Here is a 20211-nt window from a genome sequence, read left to right as displayed (position 1 = left end):
TGAGTAAGGTACTATTCGAGTCTCCCTCCAGTCCGGCGGCGGGAAGCACTTCTATAGAACCAGACGGCCAGCAACTTCGCTAAGATGAACACAGCGAACAACAACAACGACTAGCGACAACCTAACGACTTCACAATGAACGGCTTCCACAGAACAACTTTCTATAAGGCAATATCCCGCAGCCGACAGCCTGCCAAACCGACAGATGGGCACCCCCCGTCAGCAAAGGCAACAACGCAAGCAACAAATGCTCAACCGCCGGGATGCCAATCCATGGGCACAACCCTAAAATGAACCCCTCCACTGCGATCGAAGATAGAAGAAGAAGACACGCCAGAGAACGGTTCATTTAAATTACCTCATTCCCTGCACTTGAAGCATAAGGCTATGGTGTGACCTGGCAATAACAAGCATGCCCTGAACAAGAGGCTCTCAATTGGGAACTTTGGTGACTATCCAGTCACTGGTCTACCACCACCAGGCATGAAAAGGGGCACCAGCACCGGGCTTCCAGAGCCCAGGACCAAAGAACAGATCCTCCAGGGGTTCAGAGTCCTACTCCAAAGCCCAAGAAAAAAGGGCATCGTTGGCGTCTTCTAGTATGTATGTTCCTGGTAAGACATGGTTGAACAGGTATGGAGCGAAGCGTGAATGGTCGGAGCGCTGCAGATCGGACATTTCCAGAAATAGCCATAGTAATGCGGAATGTGATGAAAGAATGAAGCGAAAGAGTTATTCTAGATACACGAATCATCAGCTCGATAGAACAAGTTTAATGAAAGATTCAGTCTTGATACTGGTGATCGTTAGTTCTCCCACAGCCTCAAGCGAGTCAAGGTGAAAAAACGGAAGAGCAACAAGCCGCTTGGGCCAGAATCAGGGGAACCTTCCAGCGACCCTGTTGCAGGGTCTCTTTGGCCGTTAGGCGATTTTATGGTCCTGCTTGAAGCATAGACACTATGAGATCCTCGGTCTTGAATGTGTGGTTTCGTAGAAAGTCGAGCAGGTACTTCTCTCATGTAGTGATTCCCACAGTCTCCTCGAGGCATCATGTACTGTAGGGGAGTAGAGGGCTCCAGCCTCGTGACCTCACAGGTAGCGCATTGACCCTGGCCGAGTTGAGCCTCATTTGCGATCCATTCCGAAATTTGTTTCTGGCCTTGATGACATTATCCCTAGATCTCTCGATGCCATAACTCGTCTCTATAGCTATATCTTTAACAGCATTTGTCCCTATCTCCAAACCTGAGGTTGCTGGGACGTTGCAAGCTCTACGAGAACTGCCAGCGCATGATATGCATTGCCTACCAAGACCCTCCGCTCTTGCCAAATCTCAGCCTGCCAAACAAAACCAAGTCTTCTTGTTGCAGGTCATCTTCGTCTCTTCATACCACACACACATTCGATTTATAAGATGCTGAATCCATACAATCCGTGCGTTCAGACTTTATCTTTAAAGAGACTTCATTACTGATATACCTAGATATAGACGCTGAAGCCATGACTGCTGTCGAAAATCAGGAGAGGGGAACTTCATCAGCCCATACCTCGCGTCCGGAGCCCGCTGCACCCCGACGCCTGAAGAAGCGCCAGAATCGCCCGCGCAGACGGGAGAAGTTAACGCCACAAGAGGTGAGTCTCTACTGTGTTCCCCATCCCCACCAACTTGATCTCCTCGAGCTACGGTAATTCGAAGCTTGAACGAACGCCGACAGGCGATTTGATTAGGCACGCGCGGCAACGCGCCGTCGATTCGAGTCGTCGCCGACGCAGTCAGCACGGAAAACTGAAGATAAGATCGTCAATGCTTCTTCTCGGGACGGCTTCTGCCGGGTTTCGACCAAGGTCCCGAACAAGAGCGACGGTTACGTCCAGGTCTCGGAAAACGGCGCCAGCAAATTTGCCCTGCTGCACCAAGTCTTGGCCTGGTCTGTCGGTCTCCACGCTGACCAGAGTCAGCACCTTTCCCACCTGTGCAGCAAGCCAAAGTGCTTGGAGGCGAGTCACATCGCCATTGAGTCACCCTTGGTCAACAACAGGAGGAAAAACTGCGGATTAGTAGCGAAATGTCTTCACTGCGACAAATACGTGAAAATCTGCGTCCATGAACCAACCTGCGTAAGGGCGCTTCTGCGGGAAGGAATGGAGGAAACGGACTTGGGGAAACAGTTTGAATCGTGGGAGGATTTCGTGGAGAATGGGTGTGTCTGGCAGCTCTATAGTAACTCATGATGAATGGTTTCGCTTTATTTCTATGTGGCATTATCTGGAGTGGACAGCAGTGGAAATAATCACGAATTCACTGTTGCGTGCTGTCACTCTGATTGTGGCAAATGCATTACTGCTTTGCCCAAGAAACCCAATACACTCCCCTGCATTGGATGCTTGATCAATCGTATAGCACTAACTGCTGGCGCTGAGCCTCGACCATTGTTGAATCTTATATCAACCCATACACTTTACTTCCTTCACCCGACATAAAGGCCGTCCAAATCCACTTCATACTGGCGCATCTGCTAAAGCGTTAGCACAAAGATACATGTCATCCCAATCACTGCATTTCATACCTTGTCGAGTGGATTCTAGGACACGAAATGTGACTCACTGCAAAGACCTAGTGTTGTCTTGGCCTCAAGATGAAGCGTCGTGTCATGGGACCAGTCAGTGACTACGTCCACGCCAGCCTCGAGTAGTAAAACCTTCATGTGACCAAAGCGATTGCTGTTCATGACCTTACTCACTTTATGTCCTTCGACTTGGGCCGCATGCTTGGTTTCAATTTTCAATGTCTCTCTGACTGCATCCTTATCTGCCTCATCTGCTTGCAGCTGTGCAAGCTTCTAGAGCTCTCGAAAGTTGCTGTTGTGTTGCAGGTATTCAAGACGCCCAGACCTGATAAAACCCCCAGTTGCACTCAGGATTACAAAGTCGAGATGCGGACATTCTCGCTTTAGCTCTGTAGTAGGGATACCTTGCGGCCTACGGGTCTCAAATGGGTATCAGGGCCAGGCACTTGAAGTTCCGCTGCAGCTACCTTGAACACGGACTTGAACACGGACATGAACCCGATGCCCTTCTCGCGCATGTACGACTTTGAGCCGTTGATGGTGGCGGCCTTGGTACTTGGGCCGACTCATGCCAGGGCGTCAAGCTATCCGAAGTGAAGCCAACTTTGTTACAGTCAGACCTCAAGTATATCTGCTCTTCATTATTGGGCAATGCCAGTTGTAGACTGGGCACAATTCCAGAACCATACAGGTTATCATCTGCATTCTGGAGTAACTCGAGAATGAAATTGGTTGAAGCTTTATAGAGTTGACCTGAAACGCTAATGGTAAGTAGTCAGTACAAGACACTATACTCCTGGATAAAGATACACGCATTCTAAGTGCACAGTCTAGACTTTGTACCAGTATAGACTCCTCTGGTTGTTTCCTACTAACGCCCCTCTTTTGAGGAAGAGTTTCTAGATGAGTATCCGCCTCGGCCTTGGTGGTTGCGGCGGAATCCATCAAGTGAGTAAATGAGGCTGGTGAGTTTGCAATGCGAATACTGAATCAAGCAGGCAACCCATGAGCTTGTGTTGGTATGAGAGATCCCGCTTGTCACGCGTACCTTTGGCTATCGATGTATTCTCATTTAGTAAGACGCGATTATATATCGCCTTTTACATCAATATATTTCTACGTATAATGAATGATGGTAAGAAACAAGTCATCGTGCTATTTCAGTGCGGTTGGTTTGTGAGGGCCCCACTCGGTGTTGGTGATGCGGGGGAGATCCGAAGGTCCGGAAAGCCTCATCTGACAAACTACAGCAAAAGGTGTACCGGTATGCCAGAAGAGCAATCTGTATGCTTACAAGGGGACAGAACGTGGCTGGTCACGTGAGAAGTGTGTCTACTCCAATTTGCTATGGTGTTGCCAGCTTTCAGTTCCATAAGCTTGGGATACCACGATAGGGTTGTCCTGTTCAAAACAGGAAAAAGTGACCTTGACGAGCATGAGAACGTGTACTGGAGGAAACTGCTGGCGGGGGCTGAGACTCTCTTTCGCCTCAACACTACGATCATATTGTTCTTTTACGATTCTGGTAATAATAACTACGATTGGCTTCATGGTCTAGCGGTATGATTCCTGCTTTGGGCTAATTAAGCTTGCAGGAGGTCCCGGGTTCAATCCCCGGTGGAGCCCAGGTTAATTCTTTTTGATGTTGGTGATGCTGGTGAGGCATTTTCGTGTTGTTTTTGGTGAGGATCTGAGTTTCGATATCGCCCCACTTTTGCGTTGGTTCGCTTGTGGCACGTCATGTGATATCCCGCGGGAATGGCCGATCCCCGCACTTATCGCGACTTTTCATTGGCTCCACGCACTTAAGCTTAAGAGCTTGCATTTTTGAAGATGGAAGGACACAGCTTAATCGCGACGACATATCTCAATTGAGGACAATGAATTGAAGTGTACTGTTTATGAATTGGCTTTTGAAAGGGACTCTATATCTTACTTTTATTTTTCCGACTTGTGAATATGTGCAGGGATGCTGCTCTCGATTCTGTATCTCATGCATGGCCTAACACTAGACTCCAATTGAATATATAACATGTTTCGATTTGAAGATGAGTGGTAAGCATGGCTATCACAATTCCGATATAGCCCAGAAACAATGATTGCTTAGAGAATATAATTTCGGATAAGGATAAGGAATTAGAGACTTGTAAAATCATAGAAGTCCCGAGAAGAAAGACTGAAAGTGTTTCTACGGATTAGGTGCAGGGTAATTTGAGACCTTCATGTCCGCATTTCAGCATAAACAGGACGTAACATCAAACAACAGTCTCATCCAAATTAAGATCAAACAAATCATCATCATTCATTAGACCGCTCTGCTGCCATCTACCCTTCCGACCTCATTTTATTCTACCCGTCACCTCTCTCAACTCCGACATCAAGCATCACCATCACAAAGACACTACAGACCATTATCTAAGCCGCTCCCATCTCAATTTCATGACCCTTGACGCTCCTCCACTCCACCAACAGCGCACCAATGATCGTTGCCGACGCGGTTCCAGCACCAACATAGAAACTCGTTGTCAGCGCGTCATTGTACGCGAGAATCACTCCATCAAGCCACTCCTCTCTGATCACACTGCGAATGTTGGTCGCACCAGTCGCAATGACAAAGTGCGGGTCTAGACCGGGCACATGCTCATTGATCTTGTTGATGAGCGTGTTGGTAAAGACAGTGTTTCCAGCAGTGACGCAGAGCGCACCGCCGAGGGTTTGAGCGAAGACGATGAGGGCTGTGGCTGTGGGGACGTCGACCATTTCGCAGACGACTTGGACGGCGATGAGAGATTGCTGAAGACCAACGCCTACGCCAATGCCGGCGATGAGCTGGTAGCCTATCCATTTGGCTGTTGATGTTTCGACTTCAAATGTGGTGATGATGCCGAAGCCGATGGCCATGAGGACAGAGCCGGCAATCATAAAGGGCGTGTAGTAGCCCCAGGCAGTGACGGCTGCACCAGCGACCATGGCACAGAGAACGATGCCGAGAAGCATCGGAAGGTTTCTCACGCCCGACATGATAGGGCTTTGTCCTTGTACTGCCTGGAACCAAATTGGCAGGAAGTACATGGCAGTGAGGAAACAAGCGCCCGTATTGAATGAGAACCAGGCGCCAGCCCAGACGGTGCGCTTCTTGAAGATACGAGGAGGCACAGTGGCGTTTTCGTCCATCTTGTACTGCACGTAGACAAACAAGATGAGAAGAAAGGCAGCCAGCATGAAGAGGGACGTGATGACTGACTCATCCCAGTCGTAGTCGACACCACCCCATTGCAGAGCCAGCAGAAGACACACGATGGCGGGCATAAAGATGGCAGTCCCGATAGGATCAAGCTGCCAGAAGCGAACGCGCCATGTCGCAGGCTCGATATCACGCTCGGGCTCGGGGAAGAAGAAGAGAATGACAACGACGGTGATGGCGCCGATAGGAAGATTGATGTAGAAACACCAACGCCATGAAACCTTGTCTGTAAAGAGACCACCAAGCAGAGGCCCAGCGACGGAAGAAATACCCCACATACCACTGACAAGACCTGTATAGATAGGTCTCTTGTGAAGAGGCACAGAAAAGGCAAGGATGGTGAGCGCACCAGCAAATATGCCAGCGCCACCGACGCCGGCGATAGCTCGTCCCACGATGAGGGTGACACTGTCGGGGGCGACACCGCAGATGAGGCTACCGACCTCAAAGATAGCAATGGCTGACAGAAAGGTCCACTTGATGCTGCCGTAGGTATACAGTTTACCAAAGAACAGTTGCAGTGCGGCCGTTGTGAGCATGTATGCTGAGCCGTACCACCCCACGTCGTTGAGACTTTCGAAGGCATCGGTGATTCTGGGAATTGCGGTTGCAATGATGGAGTTGTCTGATGTGTGAGTGGGGTCTGTTAATCGGGGACAGGGAACTTACCTAGGGCCATGACAAAGACGGCGAGACAGAGAGCGAGGGTGATCAAGGCGAGCTTCACTCCAGTAGGGTACTCTTGATCAGGGCCCGTGGGCTCAACACTGTCCACAGGAGGGGATGAGCGAAGCTTCTCAGTGCTCTCTGTTGGAGCAGCAGATCGAGGTCTAATCGAGTTGTGACGCACTGAGCCCATGACAGGATGAGGAAAGTCTCTACCATGATACTCTGGCATACTGTAGTCTGCTGGTAAAGATCGAACACTAAAGTTGCTTGGGGCAATTGACGAAGGTCGACTTATACCGTTGACATCTTTCTCCTTAGATCCCGAACCGTTGGGATGCGTTGCAAGCCACTCATCAGCATCTCGAGCAAGCTTGGCTGTTTCTGAGTCAAAGTTAAAGTAGCGAGAAGATTCCCTCAAAGACGAGTAAAGAGTTTCTTTAGGCAGACGTACACTCAGGTGCGAACGACTCGTCGCAGCCATAGAGTAGTCTGGGGCAGACATGATAGAAGCCATCTTGAAGAGTTACAACGAATGCCGTTGGAAGTGAACAGAACAACAACAGCCAAGCATGCGGAAAGACACGTCCTTTTAGCTTCATCGCTCACCCACGAGAAGCCTGCAGAGCAATGTAGCACGACGGAATCTTTTCAGGAAGTTCATGCTGAGTCGATGAACTTCTCGTCTCACCTCGGGGGCCAGAGAAAACCACAGCAACGAGACTTGACAAAAGATCTTCACCTGCAGTTGTGGCCTGGCACAAAGGTGTGGCATTCCGCCCATGCATATGGGGGCCTGCCATGACTTCAGCGGCCTTGACCAAGAGAAAGCGTGGAACGATAAGATCGTGTAGCGCATTTACTCCTCCAGGCCAGAAATTGCGGCCTAGCGGAAGCCGGAAGCCGGAAGCCGTGAGGCTTGAGGATGCTCGGATTGTCTATAAGCCTTGGATAACTGTCGGGGTTTCCGTTCAGCTTCAGCCGTGGTAAGCCCGTATATCTTGGGATTGATCACAGCGGCCAATCTCATCTGATTTCGTGATGGACTTGAGGCGGATGCTTATGTGAACATTTGATCCTTTGACGAACTCGCATAGATCGGCGTGAAAGCCACGAATCGTATCAGGTCGGCAGTGATCTCGTTATAGGTTGGGTGCAAATGGGCTACACGATATAAGAAGAGGCTTGAAGATGAGAAGCTGTGCGACCTAACCAAACCAATTCGATCATTCGAAGAGAACGAGATGGTCAGAACGGTCCCTACTTCTGAGGTTTCGCAGCATGCGGACTTACAATAAACCCCGAGCCCGAATTATCCCAGCTTTGTAATGAATGAACTTTGGACCGGAGGACGGAGGTCGAATGACCGACGTCGAATCTTCCACGTTGAGTGAGTCAACATGACGAGACTGGGTGTTACAAGTGTTGTACAAGGTGTTATAAGCTGCCAGTAGCCTGCCATTCATATTTCCGCAAAGCCATTTACATGCAAGGCATTAAGACGGAAGCCCGGAACCTTCGCGAAACTGATGAATCATCGCATGCTGTATTAACAACTGCCTGTCAAGGTCAAACTAAGCTTGTGCATCTAACTAGCTAGACAACAAAGTTGATATGTGATAAAACATGGGTTGATGCTACATGTAGGACAAGAAAACAATGTCGGAAACAGTGAGATAACATACCCCTACCATGCCATGTGATGCGTTCCGTAATCGACTGCAGGGAGACCGCCGCCTGAAATATCAAATAATATCCGCGTTTATGAACTCGTAAGGGCTATCAAAGTGAGGGCTGATATTTTCCTTTTCTTGGTTAAGTGTCTTTGCAGACTCTGGAGTGTTGGCTCGAGCTCTCTTTGTCGCCCTCTCAACAACATCCAAGTTGAAAGACTCCTGTGGACTGTTACGTTTCGGCGCAAAGATAAGCCTGGCAGGATTTCTTGGAGTTCCTCGGCCGAATTCGGTCGACCCTTGAATCGCAGGACTATGTAGCTGAGGTTGCACAAATGACATCGGAGCGCTGTTCGGCTGGGGGTACATCTGTTGCGATACATTCTGAGTCTGATCCACTCTAAACGTGGCGTCGGTGAGAACTGGAGAAGTCGGCCATGCTCGTTCATGGTTCCTACGAGGCTGCACCTCGGAAGCCAGCAGATAAGGTGATCCCTCTCTTCCTGGCGGGACGAGAACATAACTCCATGGTGACATTGGCCCGTTCACTGGATTATTTAGACATCCAAAGGTAGGGTTACCGGAAAATGGCATTGTTCCAAGGGCGGAATCGGTGATATGTTCCGGGGCCGGTTGTCCACGACGGGCAAAAATTGGACGCGAGCTGACATGGGAACTATCGGTAGAGGCTGGTGCAGAAGGTCGACGTTGACGATTCCACATGGCTGGGTTGGGCCAGGCTATCTGAAGGCTTTCTAAAATGTGCTGTGGTGCATGTTGAAAGGAAAAGACGACTGCCTTGCCCTTGAACGAAACGCTCGACGAAGCACTGGAAAAGCTTTGGTTGATGAGGAGTTTGATACGGCCGAGGTTGTCGGCTGGGCTCCAGTGACGTTGATAGAGCAGTTCCTGTTGGAATATGGGGAACTTGAGGCTCTCGTGACCTTGTCTGTCTATGATCAACGGGAAGCGAATGCTGCCGGTAGCGGAGGTAGTTCTGCCAATATTAGTAAGATGCCAGCAGACAAATGGGAAACATACGCAACAAGAGCTCCATCGATGAAGAGCCTGGCTTCAAGGACCGAATTGCTAATATTGAGGATATGATCGCCGTTTAAATCCTTTAATGCTTTCCAAGAATGGATAGAAAGACGAAAGGGAACTCCTGCGTTGAGACCAGGGACAAAACATGTGAGGGTTGGAAGAGAAGAGCCCATGGACTCTGCGATGATTAGCGTTGGTGTTAGGCACTCCAAACATCGACTTACCCGCATGTTGAACGACATGACATGCCACTTTAAATTCCCGAGAGGGAATACTAGAGCCCTCCTCGAAAAGAAGGACATCCCAATCCTCGTATCGCATCTTGATGGGATGAGAGACACGGGGGAGTAGAGGTGATGGATGAGAGTTGGAGGAGGAAATGTTATTGACGACATGATGGCTTGTCCTTGCTCTTGCCCGAGATGTTATGCTATGTTTGTAGGAAGGTGATGAGGAGCCTGTTTGGCCATTTTTAGGGACTAAACGTGGTCCATAGGGCTGATTCCAGGGACCGTGGTAGGTTTTAGGACCAAAGGCACCGGACAAGACACTGGTGTAAGTTTGACTCGGTGAAAGCTGGGCGTTTGTAATACTTTATGGGCAAACAGCAATTGGGAATCCAACTGTAATCGTTGATTGGCCTTGTTATACTTGTCCCATGCTATAAACTACACCTTACAATCAAACCATTTGTTAGCCATATCATGTCAGTTCGCTTGACCATCAATTGCTGGTACACAGTTCTAACATCCATTGAACTTAATCCATTGAACCATTCTTTCTTATGTACAAATGAGTATTTTCTCAAGGTTCCTCATCACCCTCCATGCGAGCCTACAACCGTTAGCATACGAACATCCAATATCCCTAACCACTCACCCTTGTAGCTCCAGGGCCACCAAGCTCTCGTTCCAGACCACCCTCAAACTCTCGGGGATAAGCAGGTCGATCGGGATAGTTGAGGTAGACAACTCCGGTAACGCTCAGGAAAACGGCGATAAAGGTTCCGACCATGACAGCACCAGGACCAGCGGTAGTCCAGGTGTACTCCCAGGGAGAAAAGATTCCAAGAACATCGTTATCCTCGTGGATGGGTTCACCAAAGTTTCGTCGCTCCTGGGGATCCCACCAGCCCGCATGAGGGTCACGGAACTGTCGCTTGATTCGGGGAGGGTTGATGTAGCCGCCGTTCTGCGAGATTATCAGCTTCGTTCCTCCTCGTACCCATCATCACTGACCATTCCGGGGTCCTCGGCCTCGCTCAAGCTGGGAGGCTCGGGGTACTTCTGGTCAATAACCTTCTTGTCGGTATACTGATCGGGGAGGAAGGTTCGGCGTTGGATCGTGGGAAGTCGTCGAGCAGCTGTCATGGTGCTGCGCAGGGCCGAGGCCCGCACAATTCGTTGAGGGAGCATCTGAAAAGTTAGCGATCAATTGAGAATGTCCCCAAATCCACCTGGCAGCATACCTCGGCCGAGTGACAGTGTCGCGGCGACCAATTGCTCTGTGACGTGATGTGATGCTCGTTGAAGCTTTAGCCAATGGAGGCTGTAATGATTCTCAACCGAAAATCAGGCCTCAGGCATCAACAGGCGCGTTCGGGCCATTTTCGGTTAGCTCATTTGCAGGTCCAGGCGTGCATCTTCGATTCTTCCCCAGCTCAAAAGTTTTGCTGACGACATTGGATTTTACCACTAAATTCCACACAGTTCGCCCGCAAGGCATCTGAACATGTGCAAAATTTGTATGAATATCCGCTGAAGCGCTACTATTCTGTAGACATTAATTTCGACCCCGCAAATGATAGCTTCGCAGAGAAAACGCCCCCTGCGTCCACTGTCTCCACGTTGCGACTATGCCCGAGACCGCGTCGCCCGCCAACGTGTTGCCCAAGTCGGACCCTGATGCCATCAAGGACGAGAACGCGCCCGAGACGCATGTCAATGGGGATGACGCGTTGAACGGGGTGACTAATGGTCACGATGAGACGAACGGCGATGCATCAGAATCACAGCCTAACGGTCATGACCATGGCGATGAACGACCTGCAAAAAGACGACGCACACGAGAATCGACACCTCCACGTACGCCAAAAAAGATCAAGCCCGAGTCGCCACCATGGAAGAAGATATCTGCAGACGGCCCAACGTCATACACGGAAAATGGACGTCGAAAATCGGGCCGCATCAACACACTCCCAGTCGAAACAAATACAAAAACTCGAAGCACGAGACGATCCGGCGCAAATTCCAAAGCTTCCAAACCAAAGGCAGAAATTCAGTTGACTAATGGCAACTCGAGAAAGATGCCCAACGGCTCACACAAAGCTAGCCCCGCCACCAAAGCTCCCTCGAAGCAAACACCCGCCTCGACTCCAAAATCTTCAAAAAAGCCTACAGAAACCCGACCCTCCCGTTCCACCCGACGTCGAAGCCCTCCACCAGAAGCCTCGACCAGATCGAGAAGATCCGCACGATTTAGCGATGTCAAGGACGAGATTCATGAACCGAAAAATGTTACCAATCGATCGCCCCGCATTAAGTTACGAGTCGGACGATCTGGCGATATTCCTCTAGTGCATCCTGATCAAGTCCGAAAGAAACCCAAGATTAGTACGAACTTTGAAGACTTTTGGGCTCGAGCTGGTGACATCCCTGTTGAGGACGGTGGACTCTTGGCATCTGAAGATGGCCAGCCTTATACAGATGAAATGGCTGCTAAGGACGCACGCACCATTCTCCGAATTGAACAAGAAGTTGAACCTGGTGGGCTTCTCTCTCAAGGGCGCTGCTCAGTATTTCTTCCGGAAGCAGGGGAAGAGCCGCCTAGGCAATGGGCTCGACAAGACCATATGGTGAAGGCTATGATGAACTTTCGAAAACTGATGCTGGCGGAGCAACAACGACATCGATTGATGGCGAAAAGAGTGGCTGAGGCTTGTCGAGACGAGTGGCTACGGCGCCAACCAAAGTCAGAAGAAGAGATCGAAGCGGAACAAAGAGCGATATGGATATCTCGATATCGTGTTGTGGTGAAGGCACTTTTCGGTACCTGGGAGAATGTCCGTGCTGAAGTCAATCGTCGACGGTTGGCCGAATGGGAACAAGAAGAGCAGAGGAGAGTCAAGGCAGCGTTGAACGAAGCTGTTAACCTCTCTGAACAGAAATTGCAAGCCCGGAGAGCAGGGTTGGATTCCGAGCAACTTTCTGAAGAGGAAGAGGATGGATTCGATGATCTTAGCGACGAGATGAGCATGGACGACGACGATGACCTTGACTTGGCGTCGGGAGAAGACGGAGATAACGAAGACGACCCCGACAGCGATATAATGTCATCAGATGAGGAAGAGGGTGACGAAGAGGAGGACTTGAAGGATGTTGGTGATGAGAACTTGACACAAGAGCAGCTGCGCGAGAAGTATGCCCATATACCAGAACTCGAGAAGCCGGATGCAGAGACACCGATCACTGAGCCAAGCCGCGACGACACTGATGCAGTTGACACTGCCCAAGCAACTGCGGAAGAAAATGCCGATACCAGCGACGAGTCTGTTGATATGGATGATGACATGGGCTCTACGGATATGGATAGTGATGAGGAGGGAGAGGACGAATCGGAAGAAGAGTCTGATGAAGATGCTGGAGGTGGTCTGCTAGGACTTCTTTTTGGAAAGTCGGAGCTGAAGAAGATGAACGATGAAGCTGCGACAGAGGAGCCAACCGAGAATGGGGATACTGAGATGCCTGACGCAGAAGACTCAACGCCAAAGGTCAACGGTGAGGTTGAGGGAGCTTCTGTTGAGAAGCCCGAAGTGACAGAAAATGAAGGGGCCGCCGAAATTGCAGAGAAGACTTCAACACCGGCACCAGAGACTAATGCACCCGATGCGGCGACTGAGGATGTCCCGGTCAATGGTGATATCGTCACTGAGGCCCCGGCGGAGGGTTCCACGCCACAAGACACTGAGGTTGTCATGGCAGAACCCACCGAGGAACAAGAATCCGCACCAACTCTACCCTTGGAAAACCACAGATCCGCATCGGAACAACCAACTAATCCTCCCAGTCGTGCACATAGTATGTCTCCCCCTCCTACATCAGAAACCAAGCCATCTGAGCTGGACACGGCTTCTTCTGGGGAGATGATGGTGGTAGACAAAACTGGTCCGAGTCGATCTGCCTCACCACAACAATCATCAAATCACAAAATCGATGTACCTTTTCTTCTCAGAGGCACACTACGAGAGTATCAGCGCGATGGACTCGATTGGCTGGCAGGTCTTTATGCCAACAGCACCAATGGTATTCTTGCTGATGAAATGGGTCTTGGCAAGACGATTCAGACTATCGCTCTTCTTGCACATCTGGCATGTCAACACGAGGTATGGGGACCGCATCTTGTTGTGGTCCCTACCAGTGTCATGCTCAATTGGGAAATGGAGTTCAAGAAATGGTGCCCTGGCTTTAAAATTTTGGCATACTACGGATCTCAAGAGGAACGAAAACGCAAGCGACAAGGCTGGAACAATGACGATGTGTGGAATGTTTGTATCACCTCATATCAACTTGTTCTCCAGGATCAACAAGTGTTCAAGCGACGTCGCTGGCACTACATGATCCTTGATGAAGCGCACAACATCAAGAACTTCAAATCTCAAAGATGGCAGACTCTACTTGGCTTCAATACCCAAGCCAGGCTACTACTCACAGGCACACCTCTCCAGAATAACCTCACAGAACTTTGGTCACTCCTCTTCTTCCTCATGCCGGCTGAGAATGGCGTTGGTGGGTTCGCCGATCTACAAGAGTTTCACGATTGGTTTGCAAAGCCTGAATCACAAATTCTCGAGAGTGGGAGAGAACAAATGGACGATGAGGCACGAGCTATTATCTCGAAGCTACACAAAGTTCTGCGACCCTACCTATTACGTCGATTGAAAGCCGATGTCGAGAAGCAAATGCCTGCCAAGTATGAGCACGTTGAGTTTTGCCGACTCTCCAAGCGACAACGTGAGCTCTATGATGGATTCCTCTCACGGAATGACACCAAGGAAACACTCAACTCTGGCAATTATCTCTCTATCATCAACTGTCTCATGCAACTCCGAAAGGTCTGCAATCACCCAGATCTCTTCGTTGACCGACCAATCATGACATCCTTCCGAATGAGCAAGTCTGTCGTCTCAGACTATGACTTTGTCGAGCAAAGGGTTCAGAAGTTACTTCTTGACCCCAAACCCATGAAAGATGTCAACCTCGGCTTTCTCAACCTCATCCCTACTCAATCCGAATCCCTCTCCACCACACAAGCCGAGCGAATCTCACAACTCAGCTCTCATCGAATATTAATGGACCTTAAAGAGGCTCAAAGAACCCGTGCACACCAAGCAAACGACCACCTAGATCCTTCAACAGTCGCATCGAATATCGCATACTTGGAGAGCGGCGCAAGGTGGGGACGTTTTGAAGAGCTTCAACATTGCGTTTACCTTAATGCGCTACGCCGTCAGAAGAAGCCCATTTATGGCAAGAACTTGGTAGAGTTATTAACTATTGGTACCGACAAGAGGCCATACAAGCCCCGTCCTAAAGTCCCTCGTATGGTAATGTCTTGGTTCGAAGAGGAATCGAGGCTCATTCAGTCGATGATACCGACCGTCAATCAGCGTGCCGACAGCTTCAAGACAACTATTGAGAAGTTCTCTTGTGTCACGCCGGCTGTTGTGACCAGAGACATGGATCAGTTTGTCCTCGGTCGCAAAGGAATTGAAGCATTTACAGATGAGGATCTTAAACTGTCGAAACCCGTCCGATGGGCACCATTTCTACCTAAAGAAGCACCACCCGATCCTTGGCATGAAGGGCGCATGCGACTTAGCATTCAATTCCCCGACAAGCGTCTGTTACAATACGACTGCGGAAAGCTCCAAGTTTTGGACAAGCTCCTGCGAAAGCTTCAGACTGGTGGCCATCGCGCCCTCATCTTTACACAGATGACCAAGGTCTTGGATATCCTGGAACAATTCTTGAACATTCACGGCCACAAATACCTCCGTCTGGATGGTGCTACCAAGGTGGAACAGCGACAAATCCTTACCGACCGATTCAACAATGACCCGCGGATTCTCTGCTTCATCCTGTCGACTCGATCGGGCGGTCTCGGCATCAATCTTACAGGTGCCGATACCGTCATCTTTTATGACCAAGACTGGAACCCAGCCATGGACAAGCAATGTCAAGATCGATGCCATCGTATCGGACAGACTCGCGATGTACACATCTACCGTCTAGTCAGTGAACACACAATTGAAGCCAACATTCTTCGCAAAGCTTCGCAGAAGCAAATGCTGGACGATGTGGTCATTCAAGAAGGAGAATTCACTACCGACTACTTCAACAAACTCTCCGTACGGGACGTCCTCAGCGACAAACTCGACACGAAGAGCGAAGGATTGGATGCTGCAGACGCCGCCCTGGATAGAGTCCTCGGCGGCCCTGACACCAGTTCTGACCAACGACGAGTCGGTCGGGCGCTCGAACAAGCAGAAGACAGAGAGGACGTCGCAGCTGCCCGTGTCGCAGAGAAGGAAATCCAAGCAGACGATGCTGATTTTACGGAAAAGCCCAGCAACAATGCTTCCGGCACATCAACGGCGCGACAAGGCACTCCCGCCGGAAAGTCCGTTCTCGACGGCGCACTCGATGACCTCGACACACCTCAAGTGGAAGAAGAACCAGAGTACAACGCATGGGGCCACCAAATGCACACCATCGACGACCACATGCTCAGCACCATGGCAGAGCAACTCAAAGACACGAAACTCGAACTGCCCAAGGACAAAAAGAAAGGGAAGAAGAAGGGCAAGGACACACGCAAGCGATAATAATAGCCACCACTCACGAAAAAGAAGCATTTTTGTATACTAGTAACATCATTATCATCATTTGGGCGAAACAAAAAACGGCGCGGCGGCATGACAGAACACGGCTTTTTTTTTCTTGCTTGTAGAATTTGGACCATGGTCAGTGGCGGTAGAAGGCATTGGAGTTTGGGGAGAGCAGGGGGCGCGTGGTATACTAGACTTGTAAGACTTTGATGATGAGAGAGAATGAAAAAAGATAATTGCTGCTCTGACTTTGTGGTCTGTTTTGCCAAGATGTGAGGATCAAACTGTTGCTTGAGTGATTTGCGCCGGCCACTGATTTCCACAAGCAATTCTAGCGATTGCTTTTGCGGTGCCGTAGTAGGACGGACCGAAGATGCAACTCACCGCAGATTGTCATTAATTCTGAACCAGACATTTCCACTGCACGACTGAGCGCATTAATCACACTCTCGTCAGATGTGAGCGAAACAGGGCTGTGCACAGCCACGCCCGCTGTAACAATATGTTCAGCTTCTCATCCAGGCTGACAGTGGAGGTTATCCAGGTTCTGGAGCTACCCCGCTAAGTCCCAGCTCTGCAACCCCAAATGGTCTAGATTGCCCGACATGCAGTGAGCTTGTTGCAGGTAAAAGATCAAGCTTTATCGTGACGGCTGATGGTCAGCTTACTTAGATTGTCTAGATGATAAATAATTGGCCCTCTTAAGGGACCAAGGCTTAAAGAACGGTGTTGCCGAATTGCGGCTGACATGATCGGGGTACTACTACATGAAAATTCGTAAAGTTACCATTGACTATCACAGCATAAGAAGATGACAGCCCGCGCACATAATTCCACTTGAAGAGCAAGAACCAAGCTAGTCACATCCAAGACCCAATACTAAACCATCATGGACCTCAGTGTACCCCCTGCCTACGAGTCATACTCGAATCGGCTCGACCCTCATGACGAAGTCGACGATGACCTCACTGTCAAGTCATACCATCCGGTCTCTGATCAACATGTTCTCCTCAGGAGGCGCCGTGCGCGGAATAAGCGTCGGGGTGCTTTCGATACCGTCAGACTATGCCTGCGCATCTTGATCCTTTTACTCGATCTGAGTATTCTGAGTTTACTTATTCACGGAGTTAATGTTTGGGATAAATCTGGGAATAGAAATGAGGACGGCTGGAGAGCGGTCAACATGTTCTCGACTTGGTTAATGCTGGCAATTGCAGTGTTTGCATCCTTTGTCCAGATAATAGCTATAGCAACTCATCTCAGCCTTGTGAGTTTACAAAAAGACTACCTAAAGCCTATTGACAATATTTTAACATCAGGATAGCCCCAATCGTTGCGTGATGGCTGGGTACATAGTGTTGCCGTGCTAGCTAGCTCTGGTACTGTGATTGCAGCCTGGGCTATCGCAGCAATTTACCTGATCATCGACAAAGAAGTGCTTCAGAGTAACAGTGACCTATGGTCTTGGTCATGCCAGAACAGGTCGCGGCAAAGCTGGGCAACTCTATGTATAGAAATGGTAAGATGATCCTCGGATTCTTGTACTTGACCATTACTAATACTGTCAAGTCCTATACATTTATTGCCAGCCTGGTTGTTATAGTCTTTGAGATTGTTGGCCTAGCTTTATATATCATTTCGCTGAGAGGGGTGTATATTGTTGGAAAGTACAGCAGGGCTAGCACAGTTTATTAGCAGTCAACTGTTTCCTGGGGAATAATCATGCTGGTAGCTTTATTTGGTGGCGGGTGGTGATCCTGCTGCGCCTCGCGGTCCGCACAGCCACGGTAAGGCAGCAGGACCAACAGGAAGGTGCAGTCTGTATAAAGCATCTGGAAACCCACTCTCTTCTAGAAGGTTTTTGGTGTTCATCCAACATTAACAAATGACACTATTCCCAGCTTGAAGACACATTTCAACACAGCCCAGCACAAAGGATTTTTCATCATTTAGCATCACCTCAATTTATAAACTCATTTCAAAATGTCTTCTTCCAAAGCCTCAGACATTCCCACAGAAGTGCCCGAAAAGGTCCCCGACCTCCCTCCATCATTCCAAGAAACAATGGCCTCATCACCACCAATCTTCCAAACCCAATTCGCCTGCATGACCTTCAACATGTTCGACCGCATCCGTCTCATCAACTTCACAGAAGCAGAAGTATCAGCCATAAAAGAAGTCGTCGCAGCGCGGTGGTCAGCTGGTCTTTCACATGTGCAGCCCTACGGGGAGTCAATGGAATTTAGACTGAGAGGAAGACCTTGGTTGCATCGATCTGGTGGGAATGATGATTCGAGGAGGTTGATGCTGAGAATTCTGGAGAGGTTGTTTGATATGGGCTGGGTTTTGCAGGGCGTTATGGAGATTACTCTCAATTCTGAGAGCAAAGGTATGTTCTTGGACTGTTTTATATGAACTTAACTGACATATCAGATTCACTTATCTTTAGAAAACAAGATCCTATCCCACCGCCCTGCGACTGGATCTGTGTATCATTCGACAACAGCGATAAACTCAAGATCATAGACTCACCACCCAAAGACCTCACAGACGCAATCTTACAAATCTTTGGTCGTGATGTGAGACGTAAAGAAATCACATCTGACCGCCTCAAGGTACATCTCGCAAACATGCCGTGGAATCCTTCAGGCACGGACACTGTTCAAACGAGGATTATACTGCTAAAGCTGATTGAGACGCTGGAGAGATGTGGATTCACGATTTATGCTACGATTGGATCGAAGGGTGAAGATGAGGAGGGTGCACAGGATTTGTTGGTTTGTCAGAGGGTAAAGGGTTGGATTCCTGGGGCGCCTATATGGCACCGATAGATTTTGTATCTGTCCTCCACGAGCAACAAGATCACCTGTTGGAATTCTTCGCTTCTTCTTGTCCAAAAACAACTCTCGTCTTTGTTCCTTGTCCCGCTCGATGTCGGCTTCAACTTTACGGCGCATGTTGGCCATCGTCTCTTTCATAGTCAAAGGTTTCTCATGTATAGATAGGTAAATTGGCCTTGAAACATCTACTGGGACATATTACAGAGGGCGTGAATGGTTTATAATACACTATCTAAAGCATCTGCACCGCAAGAGAAGACCTACCGGCGGCAGGGACTTCGGGCGGGGCAGGGGGAGAAATGACATGAACTGAGGGTATATCATCCTCCAGGATTGGAAAGTTAAGGGTCCAAGCCCACTCTGCTGCAGTGGGAGGCAGGGCACGGCCTGCGGTTGGCCATCAGACCCGGTGATGGTGAGAGTCAAACCAGGAGCAGCAGCCATTTCGTATTTGGAACTTGTTAGAGAGATAAAGAGAGAGAGATTTGAATAAGTAAAAGAAGAGAAAACGGCGCGGAGTGGAAGACGATGATTCTGGAGCACGTAAGATTAGGTGATTCAAAGCACAGCAAGGTAAAACTGAACGACAGTGACAGCCCTCATGAGATAGAACGTCTCTGACTCACTGCCTCCTCAAACGCAACATGGTTTTCACTTGACATCGCTGGCCAGCTTTCTTCACAACCTCATGTTCAGATTCTTCTCAGAGCCAGCTTCAAGATCAGCATCGTCGTCTCTCGTCCCCTGCCGTCTTTAGTTCTCCGACCTAGTCATATTTCTCTCAAAAGAAACATATTCCAAAGAAGAAATGGATTCTGCCCCCGACAGACTGGCCACTCGCCGAACGAAACTCATAGCCCCCAGTAAGTCTAGCGCGTTGAATAAGTTATTGGTAGCTAAGTTTTATACAGATATACAAGCAATGTCGATCCGAGAAATCCTGTTCAACATCCGTCGTACTATCAAGCCGAATAGGAGGAGACGCAGAAGGAGGAGGTAACTTATAGCAGTCTCCTGGACTCTGCGTCCAAATTTAAGACCGTCCGAGGCCATGTCAATGGCCGTACATGCGAATCATTGAAGGTATTATAAGTCTGATACTTGTATATTTTCTAAAAGCCGTTTACTAATTAGTTACTATATTGACATTGCCGAGCAGAGAGGGAGTTGAACGAAGAAGAACACGAAAACTCGGAGCCACCCACCTAGAGGCGCCCCATGACAAAATAGACGGTTGGCACAATGATATGGACCGGCGAGGATGATGTACCCTCAGCTACTGCGAGATTGC

General features: G+C 49.3%; 6 protein-coding genes across 6 annotated transcripts; 3 read left to right on the top strand and 3 right to left on the bottom strand.

Annotated features, from left to right (window-relative positions):
- Positions 1-4982: 4982 nt before the first annotated feature.
- On the bottom strand, positions 4983-6994 carry FTJAE_8983 (major facilitator superfamily transporter; the record flags this gene model as incomplete). The annotated part of the gene is made up of 2 exons (XM_037355856.1): positions 4983-6436; positions 6481-6994. The coding sequence occupies 2 exons, from the start codon at positions 6992-6994 to the stop codon at positions 4983-4985; spliced, it is 1968 nt and encodes a 655-aa protein (XP_037203941.1).
- A 1228-nt stretch (positions 6995-8222) lies between these two features.
- Positions 8223-9515, bottom strand: FTJAE_8982 (nadh dehydrogenase; the record flags this gene model as incomplete). Its single annotated transcript, XM_037355855.1, has 3 exons — positions 8223-9147; positions 9192-9372; positions 9419-9515. The coding sequence occupies 3 exons, from the start codon at positions 9513-9515 to the stop codon at positions 8223-8225; spliced, it is 1203 nt and encodes a 400-aa protein (XP_037203940.1).
- A 483-nt stretch (positions 9516-9998) lies between these two features.
- On the bottom strand, positions 9999-10564 carry FTJAE_8981 (NADH dehydrogenase (ubiquinone) 1 beta subcomplex 8; the record flags this gene model as incomplete). Its single annotated transcript, XM_037355854.1, has 3 exons — positions 9999-10028; positions 10074-10385; positions 10433-10564. 3 exons carry the CDS (start codon positions 10562-10564, stop codon positions 9999-10001), a joined length of 474 nt encoding a protein of 157 aa, XP_037203939.1.
- Positions 10565-11049: 485 nt separating this feature from the next.
- On the top strand, positions 11050-16077 carry FTJAE_8980 (SWR1-DEAH-box RNA helicase; the record flags this gene model as incomplete). Its single annotated transcript, XM_037355853.1, has 1 exon — positions 11050-16077. One exon carries the CDS (start codon positions 11050-11052, stop codon positions 16075-16077), a length of 5028 nt encoding a protein of 1675 aa, XP_037203938.1.
- Positions 16078-16969: 892 nt separating this feature from the next.
- FTJAE_8979 (uncharacterized protein) lies at positions 16970-17775 on the top strand (the record flags this gene model as incomplete). Its single annotated transcript, XM_037355851.1, has 3 exons — positions 16970-17347; positions 17405-17599; positions 17650-17775. The coding sequence occupies 3 exons, from the start codon at positions 16970-16972 to the stop codon at positions 17773-17775; spliced, it is 699 nt and encodes a 232-aa protein (XP_037203937.1).
- A 288-nt stretch (positions 17776-18063) lies between these two features.
- Positions 18064-18911, top strand: FTJAE_8978 (uncharacterized protein; the record flags this gene model as incomplete). The annotated part of the gene is made up of 2 exons (XM_037355850.1): positions 18064-18469; positions 18514-18911. 2 exons carry the CDS (start codon positions 18064-18066, stop codon positions 18909-18911), a joined length of 804 nt encoding a protein of 267 aa, XP_037203936.1.
- Positions 18912-20211: the final 1300 nt, after the last annotated feature.

Source organism: Fusarium tjaetaba (genome assembly GCF_013396195.1).
Source record: "Fusarium tjaetaba strain NRRL 66243 chromosome Unknown NRRL66243_c0000199, whole genome shotgun sequence".
Lineage (NCBI taxonomy): Eukaryota > Fungi > Ascomycota > Sordariomycetes > Hypocreales > Nectriaceae > Fusarium > Fusarium tjaetaba.
This window is presented reverse-complemented; position numbering and strand designations above follow the sequence as displayed.